The 23,093-nt window shown below is 43.4% G+C and overlaps 1 protein-coding gene across 1 annotated transcript; it reads left to right on the top strand.

Annotated features, from left to right (window-relative positions):
- The first annotated feature begins 19,892 nt into the window (after positions 1–19,892).
- On the top strand, positions 19,893–23,080 carry FGF4 (fibroblast growth factor 4). Its single transcript, XM_040609392.1, has 3 exons — positions 19,893–20,250; positions 21,028–21,131; positions 22,810–23,080. The coding sequence occupies exons 1-3, from the start codon at positions 19,947–19,949 to the stop codon at positions 22,984–22,986; spliced, it is 585 nt and encodes a 194-aa protein (XP_040465326.1). The 5' UTR covers positions 19,893–19,946; the 3' UTR covers positions 22,987–23,080.
- Positions 23,081–23,093: the final 13 nt, after the last annotated feature.

Genomic DNA, 23,093 nt, shown 5'->3' with positions numbered 1-23,093 from the left:
ATAACTCAATTGCTTCTGAAACCTGATCTGCAGGCAAATATAAGGCTTCAGCTGCTAGAAAGAGGGGTAAGGGTGTTTTAACTCAGGGCCCAGGCTTTGTTTTGTAGCTATTTGAGTTTGTGATTATGTAGAGGGTTTTTGGGGGGGCATGAAAATAAGGACCTGGAATTTTATCAGATTTTTAGCAGGTTGAGCATCTCCTGTGGGGAACGGAGGAAGGAACCTAATCTTGCTTTCTACTAATATCTCTTCTTAAAGGATGAGTATTGGCTCCTGGCCTTGCAGATCAGTACAAGGTAAGATTACTTTAATATAAACTTAATACTTATTTTTGTCTTAAATTCTAATAAATCTTGGCTTTTCTGCCAAGAACAAAAAATAAGACAGTTCTGATTTAAAAATCTATATTCAAAAAACTATGATTTTTACAATGCCACTGTCTTATGACATAAGTCAAACACTCCATCCAACTCCTTTTACACAGTAGGCTTAAACTTAAAACAAAAAATTCTTATTTGTACTGATACACTTATTTGCATAGGTTTCCCATGGTATCTACAGTGAGATGAAACCCTCTAAATTTATGGAACAATACAGTTCATATAAAACAAATAAACCTTTATAATATAATACAACTTATAAAGTCTGTGTGTGGAATATTCTGGTGTTTAAATATTGGAACAAGATTCCAGTTTTGAAGGTTAATTACAAAGGTAGGTAAGAGTTTGCTTTCTTGGTAGGTTTTAGATCAAATCTAGGTTATGGCCCATGTAAAGAATGTGTATGGCTAAACAAAGGAAGAAAAAAAAAAATAAAGTGTTTGGTCAAAAAGCTATAGGAAGACTGAAGGGCACTTTGTGTCTCTCTTCCAATAGCAACCTCAATAAAGCAAAATCTGAAAAGAGACACAGACAGATTAAAATGCAAAGAGAGATAAGAAAAACACTTTAATACCTTGAGCTGCTATTGTGGTGCCACTCTCTCTATGAGATTGATAGAGACAAGAAGAAGAAACAGAATCAGTTTAGAAAACTGCTGTGCAGAACCCTGCCAGGGGAAGGCTTGTAAGGCTTTTATTCTGCACACACTTCCAGGAGTAAAGCACTTTATCCAAGACAATCAAAACTCATGTTTTCACACAGATGACATCATTTACTTGCAGATGTGATACTTCAAGATCACTTATGTCTAAAACAAACTCATGCTTTCTATTTGGCTAGACTGTTTGCAATGGCAAACCAGTAATACATTCAACAGTTGTAAAACTGTGTATTCAACTTTAGTGGCACATGCATATTTGTACTTGGAGACCCCACGAGAAGAGAAGTTCACGTTATGCAAGGAAACAACAAGATGAGACTTGTGCACGAAGGCTGCTGGACAATCTGATATCAATCACACTCTTATCATGGTAGTCATGGGCATGAGCCCTGGTTACAAACCTGCAGATCATAAAGGGAGCATGAGCTGGCACAGCTCTGCAGGGGCTTCATGTGTGGTGGTGGGGAAGCAAAATAAACAAAATGCCAAGCCAGGAAACAGGCTACTATCATCCTCACTGGGTATCGTGACTTTGCAAGAGTCAGTGCAGTAAAATCTAGTATTACATTTCAGGAACTTGGCTCAACTCCCCAACCCCGTTGTATTTGAGCTACTGTTAAACCTTGGTGCCAGTGAAAAGCAGAATTTTCAATTAATTCTACATTTCAGAGAGGAAGAATGGCCAGTCTTCTTGTTCCTGCAAAGATAAAAACTTGCGCAGAGTCCAAGCAATATTCGAGCTCTCTGAGATATCTTCCTCCTTTTTGCTTTCAATAGAAGTATTCAAAGTAAAACTCAGTCTTTCTTTAATAGTTTTGTGCAAACCTTTGCTCTTGTAAGAGGGGGAAATGGTTTCGAGCCAGCTGAATTACTTGCAAATTGATTTAATGGGTCCAATTACTGAATTTGAGTAACCAAGGTTTTGAATAACTGAGATACTTTTCAATGTAAGCAATAAATACCAGGGATAGAACTGTATTATAGGAAACAGAGACTATGACTGAGCTTTGGATAATCAAGATTCTAGTTTGTATCATGTGTACTTTGGCAGCAGCTGATTCCTATAGGAATAAAAAAGTAAGAACATGTGCAAACTGCAGTATGACACTACCACTGTGACCTCGTCAACAGCTTCAAGGTCATCATTAGGAGAGTCTTCAGATTTTTTTTTTTTCCTGGTTGTATGTGGATTGTTAAGATTTATTACAATCATTGCAAGAGAACACCTGCTAAATGTCAAAAGATTCCTGGGAAACTTCAAGTGTTTTGCTAAAGGCAAAACTATACCTTTTACATAGCTTTCAGGAATCCAGCTTGATGGAATACAGTCTAATCTTCATTGATCATGCTCTAAAGTAGAAATACAACCACAAGTGATATTCAGAAACATATTTGTTCTCCAGACAAATTTACCTGTGTTTAAAATGATCCATGTCTTGCTTCCTGATATATATCATACTCTGAGTAAGGACCAGATCTGTGGTTGAAGTCAGCTGGCATTGCCGTAATGGCTTTGGTGGAGCTATGAGGAGTCCCACCAGCTGAGCACTTAATCAGGTGCCTGAGCACTGTCTAAATGTGTTGGGAAAAATTAAATTTGACTTTTGAAATTTATACTAAACAAACATGGAGAAATGTCTTAATGTCCAAATTTCTAGAGGTTTTTAGCTGAAATTTGCCACGCATCTCCTTTGACAGCTTTGCAGCATTCTTCCCCTACATCACCATTTTATTTTCAGCTCAGTGATTCTCTTTTCTTTGAGCAGGGAAACTCTGTCTGCTTTTCATGACTAATATATGGCCCCTGAGTGAAGGCAAGGCTGTGATTCAAATCAAGAGTTCTGTTGACATTATAATCCTTAGGAGCACAGCTGGAGCATTTCATGAACGGTAGCAAAGACCCTCCATTGATTTACTGCCTTGGTATTCAATCAGGAGTCCATGTTCTGTGTTGTTAGCTGCAACATACAAAAAATAACTTGGTGAACTTCTAATTAAGGCATTTAGCTTCTTGCCTATCTTGTAAGAAAAGATTTGTGCTATATATGAGATGCTGCTGCTTTTATGGATTCTCCCCTATTTTTATAACAGGAGGGCTTCAGGCCCTGAGAAGGTTCTGTGGGCTATAAACAGGATAAACACCAAAGTTGCTCTGTGACCCTTCCAAGCAGAAGACGAAGCAGTGTGGGATGTCAGGAATTTTCATGCTTCTCCCCCAAGCTCTGTACACCTTCTTTTTGTTCCGGTTGTATGCAAAATCTTTACTAGCTATAATCGTCCCTCAAGCAAGGCGGAATGGGGTGGGTAGGAAATCACCCCCGTTCTCAAGAGAGCTGCAAAGGGAATCCACAGCTCTGCTTCTGGGCAGCAAATAAACCCTTCCCTTTCTGCAGTGCCAGTCCCCAGCCACAGCATGCACGAGAGCAATTTTGAAGCCGTGCTCTTTGTCGTCTCGCCCTTCGTTCCCAGGGAGAGAGCAACCGTGCTGCCAGCCCCCACTGACCTGAAGATGAGAGTTCCCTAGATTGTTTCCAGCTTGCACTGCTAGCCCTGTTGAACGAATAGCACTTACAGTATTTTTGGGGTGGTGACTCACAAGAAAGTCATGAATGCCCCCTTAAAAGTCTGTCAAAAGCCCCCTGCTAAGAAGTGTTTTCTTTTTCCTGTTTTCGTTGTCCAGGCTGCCTGTGGATATTTCCACAAGGCTCCAACACAGTTTTCTCAATTTGTTGTCCAAGCAGCAAGTTGTACCCTAAAAGGCAACAGAGTGGAGATGCAGACCCTAATCTGACACCGTTCCTGTTCATCACACCCTATAGCAATAGCCAGAACATACAGCCCTCCCTTCCAGTCATTGCAGAGGGTACCAAGGTGCCAGCCAGGACCAAAACCACTGAATCTCCTGAATGCCTTTCAACTGCTTTATCTACCTACTAATTTCAAAGGTACTTCAGGCAGCTAAAAACTTGGAAATTTGAGAGTTTAGGGATAAAGGTGTTTTGGCAGATCTGGTATCAAGTGCATCAGTCATTTTTTTAATATTTTTTTTTTAACCCTCAGAAAGTGCTTCAGAAACTATTGATCCTTTCAAAAATAACAAAATAATCAGAGATTGTTATCACAGGTACTTGTATCTTCAAGAGGTATGAAGTTTAAAGACTTGATCAAGACCAAAGAAAAGCTGGTGTTGAAGCATGGTCTGGATGCAAAAAAGGGCTCAGAACAACTGTAAGATCTGGAGTTGTGAGTGTTATATTTGGACTGAGAGGCAGCTGTGGAAAGGAAAAATGGCATATGTCCATTTTTTTTGGCATGAACACACAGCAGGAGATACAATGCTTTGATAGAAGGTATTGTCTGCTTACCTTTTTTCATTTCTAATGCTTATATCTTTCAGTTGCCTTCACTGTGGCTCAAGCTCTATTAGTGGCTGGGTTTCAAATTTTCCTTCTCTTACTGAGCCAGACCTTCAGCTGGTCAGAGCTCTGCTAAAGGCACCCCGTGCCAGGAAGATGGTAGTCAAGACCTGCCCTGATCTCTGTTGGTACACCTAGAGCTTGGTGACACAAGGCTTACTGAATAATTCTTCACAGGGCCCATCAATGTTTTATTTGACCTGCACTGTTAGGGCTGGGTCCTCCAAGAGGTGTATCATGGCAATATGACCACACTATGAAATTGCTCTCCCATGAGCAAGGGCTGGTGCCCAGCTCAGCAGCAATCCCTCCATCAAGGTGATCCCTACACCATAAAAATCTCATCTTCTCGAAAGTGGGCCATTAGAAACACTAAATAAGTCAAAGGAAAGCTCGAGCCAAAACTTTTGAGCATGGAAATCTCACATGGTGAACCAGAGCAGATCTCTCCTGAATTGCTTTCATCTTTACAGGCTGATGAAGCAGGTCTACACCCTGTGAAATGGGCCTGTTACCTTGCAAGTGGAGCCACTGTTCCTTCCCAGGGTGACCCCCACATCCTGGTAGAAGCTGGAGAAGTGTCCAGAGATACTGGGCAGGACTGCAAGAAGAAAATGCTGTGTGTTTGTGGGCTTTTTGGAATAATTTTTATCCCTTTTCAATTTGCTATGAACAACTGGGTAGGGAGAGTGGAAAAGAACAGAAAGGCTGGGCTGCTCCCTTTGTTATTTAAGGGTGCAGTACCTGGTGCATTGGAGTCCTGATACTTTAGTGAGCCTTTGGGCTACAACAAAACCAAGCAGAATAAGTGATTTATGGCTGTTGGTTTATTACTGATCTATAGCTGCAGCAGAGGCATTCACTGAAAACTGCTCTCAATAACTGTTCAGTCAGTATATTCCTTTTTGAAATATTTGGCTGTGATCTCTCTCACTGGCACGAAGAGGAAGAACTGTTACAGTATTGCACTTGTAGAACTACAAAAACATTTCTAGTCTGTGTATGGTTAAAGACTAAGTGTAAGTCCTGCAGGAGTTGAATAACAGTATGTAGATAAACCAGCCATGGAATATTTCTATTATTGCTACTTTAAAAGTATTTCTTAATGTTATTCTTGTCAAACAAAATATTCCATAATAATCTTTTATCTTGGAGCCCTGATTCTAACATAGTGAAAAATCGGGGTGGGAGGGAAGGGGGGGTATGAACCAAACCTACTGATCTAAACAGTGCAGGATCTGACATTAGTAAAATAATGTCATGCAAAAATAATGAGAGCATAAGGTTTATGACTGCTTATTTGGTGGGGCTGGGGTTATCCAATGGGAGAAATACTACCAAAGTCCAGTGAGATATGGTTACTAGGCAGGAATCCCAGGAGATTCTGTTACCATGCAGGAATCCCATGAGACAGTATTATCAAGAAGGAATCTGTACTATTCAGTTCACCACAAGGCAGTAATATTAGATTTTTAGAAATAAATCCTGTGGTATCTTGTTTTATAAGAGTTGGCACAGAAAGGAACACAGAAAAATGCAATGGAAGAAAGATGTCTCCCTGGAACCTGAGCTGGGAGCCCTAATCTTTACACCAATTTGTAGCAGAAATAAAACTTCACAAATTTTCCTCATGATCCTGAGATATTTTTATTAAATATGATATTAATCATTTATTTGTGAAATTTTTTTAACAAAATACAGATTTGATCACTGAAACGGCAAGGCATGAATGCTGTTGTGACTAGATTTTGATTGTCATAACTTCTAAATTTTTTATTTATAATGTGTTGTGCTTGTATCATGAATAGTACTGCTTTGTTTTAGATGTGCAATATAACTGTTTTACATCAGCACTAACCGAACTAATGAGCTGTTCAGATCAGTCTTACGCTACATATTTGTGTGATGCCTCACACGAAGTTTGTAGCATTTGAACAATAGAAGAATGTAAGAGGATTAACAAAACAATATTTGTTTTCCTTATTATCTTTTTCTTCCAGTACCAGTGACACTGGTCTGTTTGGCAAGAAGTGACTGGACACTTGTTTCAAGAAGACCTAACTTAATTGCAGCCTCTCTCTGGAAATTGGCCACTACACCTGTAAATTTTGAGAGCCTTCTGCCAGCCTCAGAAAGCTATTTCCAAGGTGCCCAAAGGAGGAAACTAGGGTTTGCTATTTTCATTTGATCACAACAGGTAAGTCTGAATGTTCACCTTCTTTTAAATGCAGTATTTTGCCTGCCTGAATCATGGTACACCTTTATCGGTATTTAATCAGATAAACTGTGATCAAGGACAAAATTCCCCTTAACAAAAGTTTAGTGTGAAGAGACAGATCAACTTTGTGATTAGCCTGAATAAAGGCTGAGTATGCATTAAATTAGGACCTAACACCAAGTTGCAGGTGTACCTGTAATTTATCAATATTTCTAAATAGATCCCTTCAGAGACCTATCTCTGAATTTGTGCTTTGGAAGGTAACAAGTGCAGTAGGTCACAAACTCACACAGCCCCATACCTCCACACAAACAGTCAGAAACCTGTTGGGATGGTTTGTCTCTCAAAAGTTGACCTTATTGAAAAGGGAGATGGGAAAACGCAGGACTTTAGGTGAGAAGCTAGAAGTGAGAGTGGAAACCTGTTGAAAAAAACACTAGTAATCTATGCTGGGAATTTTTTTTTTAAAAAATCAATCAACAGCGGTGCCAAGCACAAGGATCGAGACCAAAAGCCATCAAGGAGAGTGCAGTGGTCCCACAGATGTCATTGCTCCTTGGATCCATCCAAGGATGACACATGGATGGCTGTCCAAAAGCATCACATACTCCTGGCTGTGCTGACAACAAAGGTGTCACCCGTGGGACAGAGCCAGGTATTCCCCATGCTTTTTAAAGCTGCGGAAGGACTAGTCCCTGGTATTCAGATGTGATTACACCAAGCTGAAGAGAAAGAAAAGGAAGTGGCAGGAAGGAATATAAAACTCAAGAGGCATTAGCCTGTTTGCTGTGTTTGAGGCTACATTTGCTTGAGTGCCCATGAACAAGAAAGCAGGCACCACTGAATAGTAGGCTTAAGGAAAGTCAGTTTAGCTTCAGAAGAGGGTGTACATACACTGATCAGATCTTAACCCTGAAAGACATAATCAAACAACAGTGTGAGCATGGAAGACTTCTGAATGTGCTAAGTGGACCATTAGAAAACACAACACCTATAGTGGGGATATTGTGACGCAGAGGTACTAGGAAGATTACGAAGAGAGATTACTGGTAATGACAGATGGAGAAGTTACTGAACCCACACATTGGAGAGATGCAAATCACAGCCATAGTGCTTTTGCGATAAGGATTTCAACTCGGTAGTAATGGTTTGGGACCATTAGTTCACATACCGTGGCTTTACCCAACAGCCCTCAGATGCTAATGGCTTGCAGTCCCGTGACAACAGGCTTGTATCACGCCCATGGTCCTGGGGCAGCTAAATCACTGGGGGCTTTGTGAACACATGAGGACTCCCCACACACCTCTAATGCACTTTTTTTTTTATGTACCTCTGTCTAGAAGGCTGTGAAAATTTTAAGGAGGGGATCACTTGTGAGTAAACACCACAGTGAAATTCATTCTCTAAGTGTGATGACCAATTTCACATATTCCTATAAGAAGGAAAAAATAAAGTCAAATGACTATATTGTCTTGGAAGAATTAACATAAGTACATTCAATGCCAAGCTGAAAGCCAGGCCAATAGTTTGTGGATCTCTCTTCATCTATAAGGGAAATCTCCTCATCTATAAGAAATCACTGACGTTTCACAGAGTTTGTCTCAACCTGTTTAGTTAAATGCCTTTTTCTTAATATAATGTGCTTCTACAACCTTTTTCTCTTTTATTACAAAGAAATCATTCTCATCTTCCCTTGTTTCCCCAGAGGCTTTCACAAATACTTTCTGTACTGTCAATCTTGCCAGCAGTATCTCCTGTGCTTACCTACACAAATGGGTATGCAATGTATATTTTCAAAAATTTGACTTAGGTGCCACGTGTTTCAGTGAAAGAGTAGCATTAGTGCAGAGTGACTTGATGCAGTCAGGTGGAGTCGCAGAGCCTATGTGGCAAGTTACAAGAATGAGACTTGGAGCAGAAATCTGGTTGTGAATTTGGTTTGGGATTTATTGCTCGGCAACTTGGAGTACAGCTAGTCAACAGCTGGCTCTCTAGCCAAAACACACTGGCAAACAGAGAAAAATTGTCATGGTAACAGTGCTACAGCACATACTGCAATGGCACTCTGGTCTACTAAGGGAATTCCTAAGTGGTACCACAGTAAAAATTATGACTAATAATAACCAGTAATAAACTATTGCTACTACTAATAATAGCAGTAATTATACTTATACTATAACAACAGCGAGATATATTTGGCTAGTATTTGGTGATTCCAAATTGCTGTTTAAACATATCTTGCTGATTTCTTGTAAGCTCTCTGCTTGGGTATCACAGCTCCTCCAGCAGCAGAGGGTTAGTCCACAAGCAAAGGCATTTCTGTATGTTCCCCTCTGCAGCTGATGGAATGTCTCTCCTTTTTCCCTAATCATCACAGAAGCTTAAATAATATATAGTACTATGGAACTTTGTCATAAATGAGTATGGTCATGGGGCTGGAAGTGCTGAAGCTTCTGAAAGAGCAGTAGTAGCACAGCAGGGTGTTGGGTACAAACTGCTACAGCCCCAAAAGAGGTTTCCAAAACCACTTCACCAATATCATCAAATTGTGATCCAATGTATTTGGGAGCTAACTCTGCAGCCTGTGTTCATGTTGAGTTGAAAACACCATGAAGCATGAGAATGGGTTTCAAACCACCCCTCAGGCTCAGTAAAAAATAATGGCAATTTGCTGCTCATAATAAACAACAACAGTGTGCAAGGTTTGTTCTTTTGATTCTGAATTATGGTTGCACTTGCACCAGGGCTGCTACAGGAGGGAGTTTTGGGGTAGCTTTTTTATCTACACTCCATAATTTTCCCACTGCAATTTAAACAAACTACTGTGGTGATGAGAGGAGGGGAGGAACTTTCTAAATTCTGTAAAAATCTAATGTAGAACAATGCTTGCCTGCACGATTCTTTTCCCTCCTCTGCTTTGTCCTCCCAGCTCCCTAGAAGTGGCCCCAGCCAGTGTGAGAAAGACCAGGGGAGTTTTAGAGGACAAGAAAGAGGAGGTCTGACTGCAGGTGTAACACATCACAAAACTGCAATATGTTTGTTATGAACGATACTGCTTGCCTCTTCAAATACTGATGGTGAAAACTGTCACTACCACCAAAAATAACATGCTTATTAAATCATTTTGGCAGCAGTTCAGTGAGGACTTCTAGACAAACAAACAGGGTAGCTTTGAGGTCTCCTTGGCTCTCTACTCCCTCCAATACCCTTCCAGTCCCAAATCAGTGGTATTTTTACTGGAGCCACAGTCCAGCACTCTACAAAAAAGTCTACCGAGCCAGGCTTTCCATCTTACCCTCTTAGTGTAAGGTAGAGTCAGTACCAACAAACATTCAGCTTCCTTGGGCTCCATCAGTTGACAGGATCTTCAGGATTGGTCCAATCCTTCCAAAGGTGGCCCTGGTCTGGCACAGTGCTTTAGTTCCTGGGGGTCCTGGCATGATGTCTTGTTCAACTTCAGCTCCCCTCCTTCTGCAGTCACTCCTCTTGCATGGAACAAGATGTGTGACCTGACCCATCCTCTTCTTAAAACCAATACACAAGCAGATAAGTACTGTTCATCCAGGTTGCTACGCTGATGTTGGACAATAAAGACTAAATGAAAATAACGTGATTGTGGTAATTTGTAATTAAAGCATGTAGACACATTATTGAGAACTGGTAGCTCCTGAGGGTTTTGGAAGACAAATCAGTCAGCAGCTCATTGCTTTTGCTGTTTTGTCCCATTTGTTGTTGGATTGTAACTGAAGTCTTAGACCGATTTCTTTCAGAAAAATAGTAATAGGAATGACAATAATATGTACAGTGTTGTAGACAATAGGAATGGCATTTTACAGTAAGGACTATTGTATCATCACTATGTTCCATCTTCCAAGAAGTATTCATAAAGACTCCCGTGCCTTTTGTTTCTCCGAGATCCTGCATTTGAACTTCAAATGATGAGTAGCCTCCTAGTACGCTGGTCCAACAACTCTCAGGGATATAAATTTACAAATTAAGAAGTGGTAAGAGGGGGGAGAAAACATTAATTTTTGAAAGGTTGTTGGTTTTTTTGTGATGGAATCCTTTTTCACCCAAAAAGTGGTGCCCAAATTTAGTTTTTATCCACTGAAATAAATGGATATTCTGAAAACTCCAGGCATTTTTTTAATACTGCATTCCAGCATTATGAAGTTTCATTAAGGTAGCCAAAAATGTTTCCCTGCCCCAGTTCCAGAGAAATGCTAAATGGCCATGGATGTACTGACACCAACCTCTCTGATTTTGCCTGGTTCTTTACATAGTAGAATAAATTGCATACAGCTTGTCCTGTGCAGGTCAGCAGGAGCTCTGCTGTGTTCCTTTCGTGGTGGAGGGTGTGCTTCAGTGGTTATTATAAGACCGTAAGACTTTGGGGTTCACAAGGCTTTTTCTGGCCATGTCTCTGACAGGGTGGAATATTTTGTGACTGTATATAGCATGTGGCAAATAGCATAGCAGTGACTGCACAGCACTGTCTGAATTCCCTGGGCAGGGAATTTTCTCTTTGTTATGTATCGCTCCCATCCCACTGTCCTGATTCTAACAGCTTGTGTGTACATTCTTTATTCCCATTAATATCAATAATAATGTACATGGAGATTCATATAAAAATAATCGTTCCAAATGGCTGTGCTCTGAACATAAAAACAGTGTCTCTGGTAGGGATCAGATTTTCTATAGGCTCCACTTCTTTTGTTTTATTCCATTATCTTGGGAAATTACATGGAAATGAGTGAGAATAGAGTTTAGTCAGTGTCTTTCATGCAATAGTTTACCCATTATTCCAGTTGAGTGGTAGCAAAGTCAAAATGTCGGAGCTGTGGGACATGTTCTGCTTGCATGGGACAGCTAACAGGTTTTAGACGACCGCACTATTACATTCAACATTTGCAGGACATGCATATTCAGGAAGGAGACTTAGCTTATTTCCAGGTAGCTTCCAATCCACTAATGGAGGGAATCATGGGTTAGTCCTGGGAAACTAGTAAGAATACCAAAGTCTTCATTCTGTTGTCTGCCTGGTTTAAGACTCTTTTCTTCTCAAGACAATCTTTAAAATGGTCATTTCAAGTTTGCATTTAACTCGTTCCACATCTTAAAAAAAAAAAAGCAGTCCTAAGTAAGGTAAGTATCTAACCTATTTTCCTGATGATCTCTTCCTGCAGAGCACATTAGCAGTATGAAAACTGTACATTCTCTTGGTGCAAATATAAACGTATTTTGAAAGGAAGAAAAATCATAAACTGAATACTCTTTGCTGAGAGCTAAGGAGTCTGTGTGGCTTCCTTGAACAGAGTGACTTGAGTCCAGTCCTGTTCCTTCTTTCATCTGCAGGAACAAAAATAGATCCTGCAAGAAAGGTTCTCTTAGAACAGTACCAGGAATCATCCCAAAGGAGAGGAGTGGTCTCTCCCTTTTTCTTTTGCTTGTCTTTTAACTTGCATGTATTAGTTCCTGTAATGCTGATCTTACTGTAGCTCTTGCAGCACTATTAGTGAAGTGAGAAAGATGGAAGGGAAATTCAGGTAATACAACAATGCCTGACTAGAATGAAGTTGCTCTGGGCCTTGAATGACGAGAGGAACCAAAAAATTAAGTCAAAAATAGAGCAACACAGTATGCCATCTCTGCAGGTTTCTTGGCATCGAGGGAATTTTTCTGGGCAAGGATCATTCATCCAAAACTTACTTATATCATCCAAGTGATCCAAACCTGGAGTGAGAACTGGCTCCCATTGTAATCCATAAGGCCTGTTATTAAACAACATAAAGACAGTGAATAATGATATGCTAAAACCTAAGATAAGTCTTCTAGACATGTCTGGTGACAGACAACTGATGCATCTGTTGACAGATAACCTGTTCTACAGACTTTGCAATGTGTTTCTTTGTTATATATCTGGCTTCTTATCTTTTGTTTCCATATGCCTTGAAGGGTAAGAAATTACATTTTACCTAATATATAACTGCTGTCATTAACTCCAAGCAACACAGGATCTGATGAATAACCTCCATGCTGGTTGGTCTTGAAGCTCGGGAGCTGTTACCTGTGTATACTTCATGGCTTGCATTTCACTTTTCCAAAATTCACCTGGCTTTTCAAAAACCCAGTTCTTTCTGGCTGACTTCATCAGGAGCAATGTAGCACTGAAGTGAGTACTTCTGTGAGCGAGCTGTCTGTTAAACTGTGGGTTTATAACTGCTTTCAGGGCTTTTTGTGTGCCAGAGTGCAAGATAAATCTTTCACCATTGCCAGTACTGCTGGTGGTTATTAGGAAAGAATAGTATTTGGAGAGGTTTCAGGATGTTTGTGTTCCGGCCCCTACCCCATGCAACCTGTAAGGTGCAGAGCTTGCCCAAAAATCAAAGGAGCCCATCTGTGCCTCTTGGTGTAGGTGAGTGCCACGGTCCTGCTGAACCCAAGCAGCTGTCCTGTCCTTGGGGATCAAAGTCAACATCGTACATTCTCTGCACGCTGTGCCACGTTGGGAAAGCACTTTGCCTAGACCAGGCTTTGAGAATCTCTGCCACAGTGGTTCTCCAACCGCGATGGATCACACAGATCTTTCACAACGTCTCTGCTCTTGATTCCCCCCTTGCCACCCCAGACATACACGAAAACATCACATCTGATGGCAGCAGAGCTGCCCTTCACTGCCAACAGCAAGCAATGGGCTGGGAAGGAGGACAGCAACACCCAGCTCATGGAGGTATTCTGAGGATACAGCCACTGCCTTCTGAGAGGGCTCAGAACTTGCAGTGATGAACACCGCAAAAAGTCCAAGAGTAAATAAGGAAAAGAGACATCCATTTGTTTCACAGTTGTGACACTAAAGGTCAACTGGAAAAGCTAGTCTCCTACATGCTCAGAGAGGTTATGAATTGTACAGCTATGTCCATATATGTTCTGACAGATTTTAAGTGGTGCTTTTCTGGGAAGTTTTAAAATTCAGCAATACACGTCATTTGCTTACAACAGCCAGTTTTCTTCACATTAGCCACTGGTAAAAAATGATTCATGCAAGAGAGGCCACATGTTGAACAGACTCATGCAAACCAATTATGCTACATTCAAAGTCAGCTAAAACATTCTCACACAAAAAGTTAACTTAAGCTACTATTTCCCACAATAATAATAATAAAAATAAGCTTAACAAACACTTACCCTGATTCTCAAAACTCATTTTCTATTATGTTTCCTTTTACCAGTTTTGTTTGGCAGCGTGTCAAGTAATGTATCAGCAAAAGTATGTGTGCCATAATCTGACAAAAGGAAAAAATTGTATATTTTTAGTTTTAAACTGTTTATAATTTCAATAGGTAAAAAGCATACAGGACAAGGAAGAGCAAAATAGCATATGCAGAAATGTCAGCAGTGAATATGAAAGTATAAGCATGTGAGTTTTAGTGTAAGATTGAGCCTGGCTGGGAAATGAGTAAGTTTTCTGAAAAAGACCTGCATTAATAACTGAAGCCCTCTGAACGTATGTCTCCGTCTAGGTTCTTAGCAGACTTCCCTTCCAAACTCCTTTCAAACTTCATGAGGGTGAGGGCTGTGAGACTATTGCAACACCCTGTGACATTATTGCTCTTAAAAATTATCTGGCTTGACTGATGACTTCCCAGGATGTTTCCATTGTCCCATCCCACTGAGTCCTGCTCTTCAATAATACAAACTCCAGTGATACTCCTGAGGAGTCCTCAGATCCTCCATGTTCTCCGCTCATCCCACCACTCCAGAGAAAAGCATCTCAGGCTTCGGGAGCTGACAGTAAATCACAACAGCAAAGAGAAATCCCACTGAAGGCTGCTAAGAATTCCTTCCTTTGCTGGTCCTCATGATATCACTCCCCAAAGCTCATTTTCTGCTAGCCTTAGTTCACTCTACTTTACTTACTTTTTTACTTACTTAGTTCACTTATTCAAGTAAGCAGCAGCACCATAAAGGTGACTGCAGAAGATCCACCAGGTAGGATGCAACTTTCAGCCCTGCAGTTAAGGTCTGGGTGTTGTTTAGTCATCCTTTGCCAAGAATGTAACTTCCATGAAGGGCATTCATTTCTATTAGCCTGACATTTTGTCGTGAGAGTGGAGAAGAGAGCAGAGCAGCTACAGAAGAAGGGAGAGGGTAGTGGACAACAGGAAGCATGTGCAGCAAGAAGAGCTGCTACCAGAGCAAAAGCCAGCAGAGCAAAGGAAACTGCTGTAAATATGGAGCAGTAGTGACAGTGGGGTTAGGAATTATTGCTGTGGGGAATGCATAGCGGAAAGCAAAGCATGGGGCAAAGCTGCAGCCTGCAGAAACAGAGTGATAAGCAGAGTGTATAACAGATTGTCCAGATGTGTTTCTTCACCTGAGAGCTGTTTGTACGTCAGTCAGTACAAGGATCAGCAGGACAGGGAAATGGCTTTCTGTGACCGCATCAGGCTGCCTGGCTGATGGCCTTGGGTCTCCCAGAGGGTCGCTATCACCACACCAACACCTCACACCTTGGAGCTGATGTTGCCGGAACAGAAAGCTGACAGCTCAAAAGCAATAAAGCAAACAAACCAAGTACAGATGCTGAGGAAAGAAGCTGCTAAGACATTGAACGTCGTTCACAGAAAGTCAAATGTCTGTGGCTTGATCTTCCAGCTGGAGCTCCTTGGTGCCCATCCCTGCAGCAGCGGGTGTGTATGAGCAGCCCAGTCACAAGCTGGAAGTGTGAACTGTGACATGTAAGCTGCTGAAGACCTAAAAGAGTCACACAGATGGATGCAGTCATGTCCTCTGTGATCTCTGCTTTATACGGAGATACATGGAGATGCACAACTGCACAAGCTCACCAGCAGCAGAGGGAGTAGCTGTTGAAAAAGTCCATACTCATCACAGGCAAAGTGATGTTCAGTCCCCTTACTGAATCAATCCAAATACACCAGAGAGAGGTTATTGGTGCCTTTGTTATCTGCCCAGCATTGTAGCTGCCTGCTGCTATACTCCACTGCCCTTTTCCAATATATAACGCTACAACATCACTCAAGATAATAAGGTTTTGATCATGGCAAGACGCTCACAACAGCAAACAACCCAGGCACACAGAGATCAAATAGACCAGCTGCAAATGGACAGGGGGGGAAAAAAAACCGCATATGACTCACTAGCTTGTGTGTGGGTATGTGTGTTATGCAGGCAACAGAGGCCTGGATGGTGAAGGTCTCCCAGCGACCCCAGCCATTCGGGGCTTGGGCCCCCAGCCCCGCGCTGCATTCCAGCCTGCCTCCTCTCCCGGGACCACTGCTTCTGCTCACACAGAGAGGCAGCCAGACGTGAACGTGAGAAAGCTTTCTCAGGCGAGTCCCTTCTGCAGATCGCTGGGTAGTTGTCTTCCAAAATAATCATAATTAAAGGGGGCGTACGCAGAAGGGGAGCTGGCATACAGGCTTGCTCTTTTACCATGTCTTCATAGCACGCAAACATGGTGAAAGGGATTTTTTCCCAACAATATACTTCTCCATGCCCCCTCTAGTCCACTCCCCATCCTTCCAGATCAAAGGGTCTCAGCACAATATTTGCCTTCAGCAGAAAAGCTCATGAGCAACATCTTTCAGGGTCATTTACATCTATTTACTGGAGTTAATAAATATGTAAATTGATTCTTAAATTGCGGACCTAGACCCCTTTAGAGATACAGACACAGAGCCAAGTTCCGATGACTGCCACACCAGTGCAATTGCAGCATAATTTCTGTAAAGATTGTACAGATATTCCAGATTCCTTCTTCTTTTCCCTTTATCTTTCAGAATTCATGATATGAGACTTGAACCAGGGTGTGGACCCAAATTCTGTGAATCCTTTCTTTTTATATATAGTTTAAGCCTAGAGGAATTTGGAAACCAGAGGTGTCTGAACTGTGATATCCACATACACTTCTTAGAGAACAAAGCCGATACAAAGATGAAGACATTTTGCCTGTTTTAGTATTTAAATTATTGCTGTGAAAGAGTGTGTTACACCAAGTGTAGGGGGCACACAACAGCAGAGCATGGCATGATATGGAAGATTCAAAAGAATTAATTATGGGATGATCTGGAGACACCCAGCTCCCCTTCACTGCGTGAAAGTTGATGGCATGTTGGAGGGTCAGTTCCTGGCTCTGCCCTGGAGAGCCTGGCTGAAGGTTTCATTGGCTTCCATAAGGAATATGTTGCTTTAACGGTTTCCTGTGACAATAATTTCCAGCAGGCTGTCTGTTGCAACATAAAGACCCTGAAAGTCAGCAGCTTCCACATGTCATTTACACCTGGTGTGAACTGAAAATGCTGCAGTTCTGCTTTGTCTTCATCCCTATGGGTTATTCACAGGTACAAACAACTGGGGGATCAGAAAGCTTTGAAGCATCAGGACTAGTGTGTCATAGGTAGACTGGACACAAGCTCACACACACATGTATATATAAAATTTGAAAGCACAACCAAACTTTGTGGTTTCATTCCTAGCTGGAAACTTGTTGCTTTTCCTCTCAGAAAGGTTCATTTGAAGTCCTTATGGAAAGAAAAAGTGCCATTTAATTCTGTAACAAGTTTAAGGCTGAACTTGCAGAAGCATCTCTTATTAAGCAGTGATAATGTGACAACATAATTTGATGTTCTGGACGTGCTGTGTAATCATTTAAGACCTGATCTTGCAAGCATATGGACTCTAAGCCTAACAGGGCATTTTAGGACCCATTTCTGTACATCCCAAAGAGATGAAGGTACCACAGCTCGCTGGGCCTCCAGTGCACATCCCTAGATGGAAGTTTTAACATGCTTCCACATTCACAGGACTAAGGCCTCCGAGTTCATGCTTTTTTGGGTCAGAGACAATAGCTGTCAGTGGCAGTAAGGCTGAGCAGACCTGGCCCTGACCCAGCTGCGGGCATTGGACTATGCTCCCGCTGCAGGAGGGAAGCTGCTGGGTAGGTATGTTGGCAGAAGTACCACTCTTAGCCTGATCCTTCAGAGGTTAAATAAACTTAATCCCAAATTCATCCACCGCTTTTTGCTAACAGCAAATAATTCAGATTTGCAAGTGAGGTGGGATCCGAGGACCCTGGGGAAGGACGAGGTGTGCAGCACAGCCCCTGCAGAGCAGGGCAGTTTCCAAACCTGCGAGCAGGTGGCCTTTGCTTGGTGCACAGCCCTTTCATCCAGAACAGATCTACTGGGATTGTCAGGTGTAAGAGGGGTCTGGATGGACCTGATGCAAACAGAAATGTAGTAAATGTCTGTGCATTTGACCTCAATGGATTTACCAGCCTGTAAATGTCCACAGAGAAAAATCTAAATTCTGCTGTCTTTAAACACACACAGAGAAATTGTCTGACATTGAGACAAAGCTACACCTAGGAGCCTTTTACCTTTGCAGCCCCAGATCACAATCACCCACAAAGCAGCAGCAGTTTCTTTTCCATCCTAAGAGGTGTGGTAGGAGAGACACACGCACTGTGTAGATGCACCTCACAAGAAGAAATAAAAGCACATCATCTAAGTTTGCTTAGGTTTAGCGAAGGTCAGAGATTTTCACACCTAGGTGAGCTGTCATCTGGCTTGGGGCAATTCTCTTTTCTCTCTCATCCTTTGCTGGAACAGCAGGAGAGCTTTACTGGCGTGAAAGGCTAAACTGTCTTCAGGCTATAAAGGACTTGAGTCACAAACCACTTCCCCCCCACACACACAGACTTTTGTATTAATTCAGGACCTTCCAAAATTGTCCTAATATCTCCTCACCTGTTCTTTCTGAAAACCTGTTGAAGGCTGAGGCTTACGCTAAGGGAGGTGACAAAACATATGGGATTTCTTCTAAACAAAGTTGTTCTAGACGGATGGGGTCAAAACTTGAGCTACTTCTAAATACTCAGCTTCATTTTCATGAACTTCAACTAAATGAAATAATTACCTATGAACAGCTGCACCATTAAGACACAACAGCAACATCTAAGTGCACATGTAGTAAAGATTAGAAAATAATCATACCGTTAAAAAGCACAGCAACGCTTGCAACGAATGGGCAGCCTCTAAAGCTCAGGAATAAACTCGTGTCACTACAGCCCCTCTCAGTACAGTGACCAAGAGGGAGCTCCACATGTCTTGTACTCCAGAGCAACACCGTGCTTTCTGATTTCTTAAAGGGATATTTAGAATCAAAAACTTTATTACCACTTTTGAGCACATGCTGCCTCTTTAAATGTTTCCCTCTTTATTAAAGCCTTGGCCCTTTCCTTTGTTAATTTTTTTTTCATGTTCTTTCATTTTTCATTTCTTAAACCTCCCATGCAACAACTGTTTTGGCTTTTAATGAAGGGAATTTTTCTGCATCCAGCAAACTGTAAACCATGTCGCTTGGATACAGCAAAAGCTGAAATTCCACAGATTTCCATAAAGTCATACATTGTGTTGGGGGGAAAGTGTGCTGGGCATTCTTTGATTTTTGTGTCCTGCATTAGCATTTGTAAGCACTTAAAGGAGAAAAAGAGAAAGAAAAGAGAAAGAAAGAGAAAAAAGATAGGAGGGGGAGAGAGAGAAGGAAAGAGGGAAGGAAGGAAAGAAAAAAGAAAGAAGGAAAGAAAGAAAAGAAAGAAAGAAAGAAGAGGAAAGAGAAGAAAGAGAGAAGGAAGCTGCTGTTGATGAATGCAAAATATGACCTTTTCTTTTTAAAAGTTTGTGCTGTCCCTCTTGTTTAGCACCAGTGCTGCTCACGCTTTCCCTTCAAGACGCTCTGGAGTTGTTAAGCATCTAGGGGTGATAATTTGACTTTCAGCTAAACCGGAGGGCTGCAGCAGACAGCAGTAGGTGGTGATGTAATAGGTACCAACGCACATGGATATATAAATATCGTGACGAGGGCTAAAGCGCTATGGCTGAGCAGCTATAGAAGAAGATCAGCACTTCAGACAAGACTCCTGGAGTTGAGATCAAGTTCAGAAGCCCTTGCTCCCGGGATTTCCTCTCCATGCAGCCAGCCCAGGGAAACTGCAGATCCTCGGGGGACTGAGCGCGGGGCTCCCTCCCTCCTCCCCCCCACCCCCCGCTTGGCTTTTTGGTTTGGTTTTTTCTTTTTTGTTGTTTTGATTTTGGGTTTTGTTTTTGGTTTTTTTCTGTTCTGTTTTCTGTTGGTTCTTTTTTTTTTTTTTTCTCCCCCCCTTTGACCTCGGTATAAAGTGGGAGCTGGGGGGCGAGCGTATTTTCGGAGCGAGAGGCCGCCGGGCCGTGGCTAGGCGCCCCTGAGCCGGGATGCCTCTCCCCGCGGCGCTGCTGCCGGCGCTGCTGCTGGGGCTGCTGTGGCCGGGGGCGGTGCGCGGCCGCCCCCCCCCGGGTCGCCTCCCCGCCGGGCCCCGCCAGCGCCGCTGGGACGCGGCTCTCTTCGCCCGCTCCGTCGCTCGCCTCCCGGCCGAGCGCCGCGACGCCGCCCGCGACGGCGACTACCTCCTGGGCATCAAGCGGCTGCGGCGCCTCTACTGCAACGTGGGCATCGGTTTCCACATCCAGGTCCTGCCCGACGGCCGCATCGACGGGATCCACAGCGAGAATCGATACAGTAAGCCCGCGACCCCCGCGGCGGGGCAGGTGAGCCGCTCCGCGCCTGCGGAACCGTGGTTCCGCGGGCGCGGAGCGGCTCACCTGCCCCCAGAAGGCGGCGTGTGCCCAAAGGAGGGTGGGTGCACGGCTTCCCTAAAAAGTCCGCCCGCCCACGGCGCCGCGCCGCTGCCCGTCCCGGCTGCCCCGAGGGCGGTGGGCGCCGGGGGTAGCGCGGCGGCGGCGGAGCTCCTCGGGCGCTCCGGCGGGGCTCGGCGGCGCTGCTCATGCCGCCGGCAGGCATCAGCTGTCGGGGTTGCCTCCACATCTGGAGGGTCCGCAGTCCCGTGGGCCGCCCATTCTTGAGCAGGGGCCGGGGAGAGCCCAAGCTCTCCCCCAGACTTGAAAAGCATCTGCTGGGGACTTAACCCCATGGCCCCGGGACTCTGATATCCAACTGAAACAATAAGATCCGAGAGGGGGGATATAAGCTGCATGATGACAAATGTTTCATTTGCCCAAGCACACACTGGCTTATTTTAACCTTGTCTACACAGGAGGATGCCTGGGGGCAAAGTAAAAATAGATACTTGGCTAAAAGAAGAGAGGTCCCAGCATGGGGCATGGGGGAGCACACGGAGCATGAGGCTGGGGTTCTGCAGCCACCCACGGCGGTGCTGGGGCATGGGGATCCACACCGCGCTGGGGATGGGAGCCTCTGGGTGAGGGCAGCACTGGCGTCACACGGTTCTTCAGGACACAGCCCTTTGTCCCCCTGACTCCTGTGTCTCCTCTGTAGGTCTGCTGGAAATCTCCCCCGTGGAAAGAGGAGTGGTGAGCATATTTGGTGTTAGAAGTGGACTCTTCGTGGCCATGAATAGCAAAGGCAAACTCTATGGATCTGTAAGTAGCCACTGAGTGTGTGCCTGGGGAGGGGACCATGGTTAGCTGGGGTGAGAGGTGTGCATGGTGCTAAAAGCTGGCCAGAGCCCTATCTTTGCCCCTCCTGGGTCAGGCAACACAGAGCAGCCCTTGCTTCCTTGCTAACAGAAGATGCCCAGGTGTGCTGCTTACTGAGATTTTGATGTGAAACCAACTCTTTTGCATTACACTTCCTTGGCTCCCCCATAAAAACTATCATCACCCAACCATGGCTACCCATCTTGCCTACCGTATAGACCAAAAGAGTAGTCATTCACGTGGCAAGACCTCAAGCTAGCCTCAGTCCCTATCTTCCTTATGTTTAAGTACAAACAGCCTTAAGCAGGTGCACTCCATCTCTCAGAGGGCACTTGAACTTGTGATCAGTCAGGCCCCCACAAATGACCCTTTATGATGTGATGATCAGTGACTGTCACATACCTATTGATCACTCTGTTAATGCTCTTTCAGCATCCTCAGGGTCTGGGCTTCCATTTATAAGGCAGCAGATCTATTCGGAGACAATACAGATTTTTTTTTATATTGAATCTTTGGAAAGATAGAGGCATCTTACAAAATATACTTGAGGTGGACAATAGCAGTGCATGTCTTTGCCTGTGTTGTGCTGTCCTGCTTTTGAGTTCAGTCCATATAAGTTACTGTGATCAGCATCATTTCAAACCCATCTTCCTGGGTCTCCTTCCTTACCCATGCCTTTTCTATTTCATGTTTCTCAATTATGCTTTGAAGAAACTTGGACTGTGGAAGAGCCAAACTATGTCAAAGTTAGCTAGGGCATTTTCACATGAAGACATGAAGCAACCAGAATTATTTTCTGCGGCATCAGTCCTCTTACAGAGGATTTTGACTTATATAAAAGCCAGGCAGAATCAGTCACCAAAGTGCAGAGTTCCCTTTGCATCATTTCTTAGCAAGACTGCTGCTTTAGTGTCCTGGTTAAAGTACTTCCCAGTGCAGTGTTCAACCTTTCTTACAAAACCCTAGGCTTTTGCCTGATACTAAGAGATGAGTTCAATTGTCACTTGCCAGATAACACACTTGTGACACCTGTCCTTCTTTGTACTGACTTGCAAATGAAACTTCTTTGCTGGAAGGGTGCCTTTTGTCAGCTCTGCTTCCCTGAGCCATTAACGTAAGTTATCCAAACCCTTCCTTCGATTTTAAAACTAAAGCAACACAAAATGCTGTCCACGCTGAGTGTCTTTAAAACGCCTCTTTCTCCTCAAGCGACAGGAGGAAGTGCTAGCGTTCAGATTTTTCTAAAGCCTCTCAGGTAATTTGCCGCTGGTGGGACAACCACTGAGTGATCAGGTGAGCAGGGCGGCAGAACTGGGCTTGGGCCTTACCCCGCTGCAGCTCTGTTAAAACGTGCCCCTCTTCCTCAAGAGTACAGACATAGGTATGGATGTCCTTCCCACCTTCAGGTGCCTGGCCTGGGCACAGCATCCATAACGATCCTCTGACTCCCGAGCCCTGTTTGAAGCTTCCTTTGGGCAACCACTTCAAAAGATTACCAAGGGGGGTGGGGGGGGGTCAGCTGCACATTTCCCTGCACACACCTTCTACACCTGGTAGCAAGAATATTTCCACACCTGATGTTTAAAATTCCTTCCCTCTCATTCTTTCCTTTTCATTTCAGACCCATTTCAATGACGAGTGCAAATTCAAAGAGATTCTCCTGCCAAACAACTACAATGCTTACGAATCCAGGATTTATCCCGGGATGTACATAGCCCTGAGCAAAAATGGAAGAACAAAGAAAGGCAATAAAGTATCTCCCACAATGACAGTGACACATTTTCTTCCTAGAATCTGAGACATCTCCCTTCAGACCTACCTCAGCACAGGGGAAGATGCAGAACACGTTTGGGGAAAAGAAACGTGGTGCACTTTTACTGGAGAGTTTTATGCAAGAGTAGGTGT

This window comes from Falco naumanni, chromosome 10 (genome assembly GCF_017639655.2).
Source record: "Falco naumanni isolate bFalNau1 chromosome 10, bFalNau1.pat, whole genome shotgun sequence".
Classification (NCBI taxonomy): Eukaryota; Metazoa; Chordata; class Aves; order Falconiformes; family Falconidae; genus Falco; species Falco naumanni.
The sequence above is the reverse complement of the archived record's forward strand: the minus strand, read 5'-3'. Positions and strand labels throughout refer to the sequence as shown.